Genomic DNA, 2163 nt, shown 5'->3' with positions numbered 1-2163 from the left:
ATATATATATATATATATATACATACATACATATATAAGTTTGCATGTAAGTGCGTGTGTGTATACGCATATATGTATGTATATGTGTGTGCGTTTGTCTCTGTGTGTTCCAATGTTTGCACGTCGTATCTGTCTTCGTCAAAGATAAGCATCTCTTTGCCTGCTAAGTGACCCCGACCTTTGATAAGTATATCCTATCCATGCCAATCCCCACTTCATGTGCTATATCCTGCGTATCTATCCGTTCCTAAAACGGCAGAGTGTTATTACGAGAGACATGGTTACTATTTCCATCAGTTCGATTAATGTTTTGCATGGAGACATTCGTTGTTACAAATATTATTTTTGATATTTCATTACACAATTGGAAACAATAATGTTTTGGTGAAATTTCAACAACAGCGACCAATGCAGATGCACTTATTTCGCGCCCTTCATTAAATACAGCTGAAATTACATACAGAAAACAAGTGCAAGGACATATGCTGGATCACATGTTTGAAATCAAGTATGACATTGCCCGACGCAAACAGTTCGGTGGTGATATATTGGTAAGTGAATTCTCCCTTATAATTTACTTCTGTTCTCACATTGTTATTACAATACCGTACGTTTGCGTTTCTTCACGGCTATAATACACAAACACACAGAAAAGTGCAGATTCAAACACAGATAATAATGAATATTGACATACATAAAGCACACACACACATAGGCACACACACACACACACACATACATACACACACACACACGTAGGCACACACACACATACACACACACAAACACACACACACACACACACACACACACACACACACACACGCACACGCACTCGCACAGTGTGGAACACAATCGTATAGCTTGCCTATAATATCCTAAAATACATTCAAACATCCCCCGTTTGAGTATCGCGAATGGCCGAGCTCTTTTACAGGGTTTAAAAACTTTGAAGGGCAGCTGAAATAACTGTGAATCTGAGAATGAGAGAAAAATATCTTGAATAATATCATAATTAGCCGATCCTCCTCTAGTTTGTTTTGCCCAAAATCAGGGACTTTTCTACTTCCCCTTGTAAGAGATCACGATGTCAAAGTATCGGCAAACAGAGTGAAAACGCAAAACTCGCAGTACAGGCATTTCTTTATCAACCATGCATGTACTTGCGCGTATTTCAGCCCTAAAAATGTTCATTTATATAAAATCCCCAAGAACTTTACAAAGACATCTTCTCAAACAAGGAACATACTACAGGAGCTTAACGTACAGCTTAAGTTCAATATACAACAAGAAGTTCCCACTCTTAACGCAATATCCTATGGACGCCTATTCTCCCTGAAAACAAAAAAAAATATCCAACTATATTCATTCGTCTCGGAGAATTTGAAAGAATAGTTTTAATCGTTATATACACGCACTCACACACTCTTATGTATATGCATGAGTGTGTGTAGTTGTATGCGTCCGCGCGCGTGCTCAGTAATACAGCAAATACATTAAGACAATGAACATATTAAAGTGATATTTCAAAAGAATAGAAATAAGAAATATATGAAATATGAATATACATGAAAAATATACATGAAAAATATAAAATGAACAAGGAAAGGTTCGATATGTGGAGTTATTTAGCGATTGAAGACAGCTTTATTTATATTGAAAAATTGAAGATTTAGAATTAAAAATTGGAGATAAAAACTTGGAAAATATATTGACTGCAGTGAGAAACCTTAATGAGGAATTTAAAATTCAGTAAAGTAAGAAAAATAAATAAATTTGTTTTAAGAGTCCTCAAATATATATGTAGAGGGTTATAACAACAGGTAAGTTGAAATACATCTTAAGTGTTGTTATGACCGTCTACATATATTTTTAGGACTCTTAAGACAAATTTATTTCTATTATTTTTCTGACTCGTAAATTTCTCATTATATATTGTCTAAGATTTAATTTCCAACATATAATTCTAAATTTTTCAATTTTAATAAGCTTAATCGCTTAATCAATCCACATATCGGATCTTTTCTTGTTTCTTATATATTTTTTCATGTATATTTTTCGTGTATATTCGTATATTTCTTATTTCTATTCTAAAATAGCACTTTAATATGGTCTTTGTCTTAATGTATTTTCTGTATTAACGTATGTCAAAAATACAAAATG

The 2163-nt window shown here is 33.5% G+C and overlaps 1 protein-coding gene across 1 annotated transcript in view; it reads left to right on the top strand.

Annotated features, from left to right (window-relative positions):
- Positions 1–2163, top strand: part of LOC106882530 (inter-alpha-trypsin inhibitor heavy chain H3) — a 53193-nt gene that overhangs the window by 16733 nt on the left and 34297 nt on the right. Inside the window, exon 5 of the mRNA XM_052973456.1 lies at positions 403–551. Coding sequence (XP_052829416.1) covers positions 403–551 — 149 coding nt within the window. The remainder of the gene's footprint in view (positions 1–402; positions 552–2163) is intronic.

This window comes from Octopus bimaculoides, chromosome 15, assembly GCF_001194135.2.
Source record: "Octopus bimaculoides isolate UCB-OBI-ISO-001 chromosome 15, ASM119413v2, whole genome shotgun sequence".
Classification (NCBI taxonomy): Eukaryota; Metazoa; Mollusca; class Cephalopoda; order Octopoda; family Octopodidae; genus Octopus; species Octopus bimaculoides.
The sequence above is the reverse complement of the archived record's forward strand: the minus strand, read 5'-3'. Positions and strand labels throughout refer to the sequence as shown.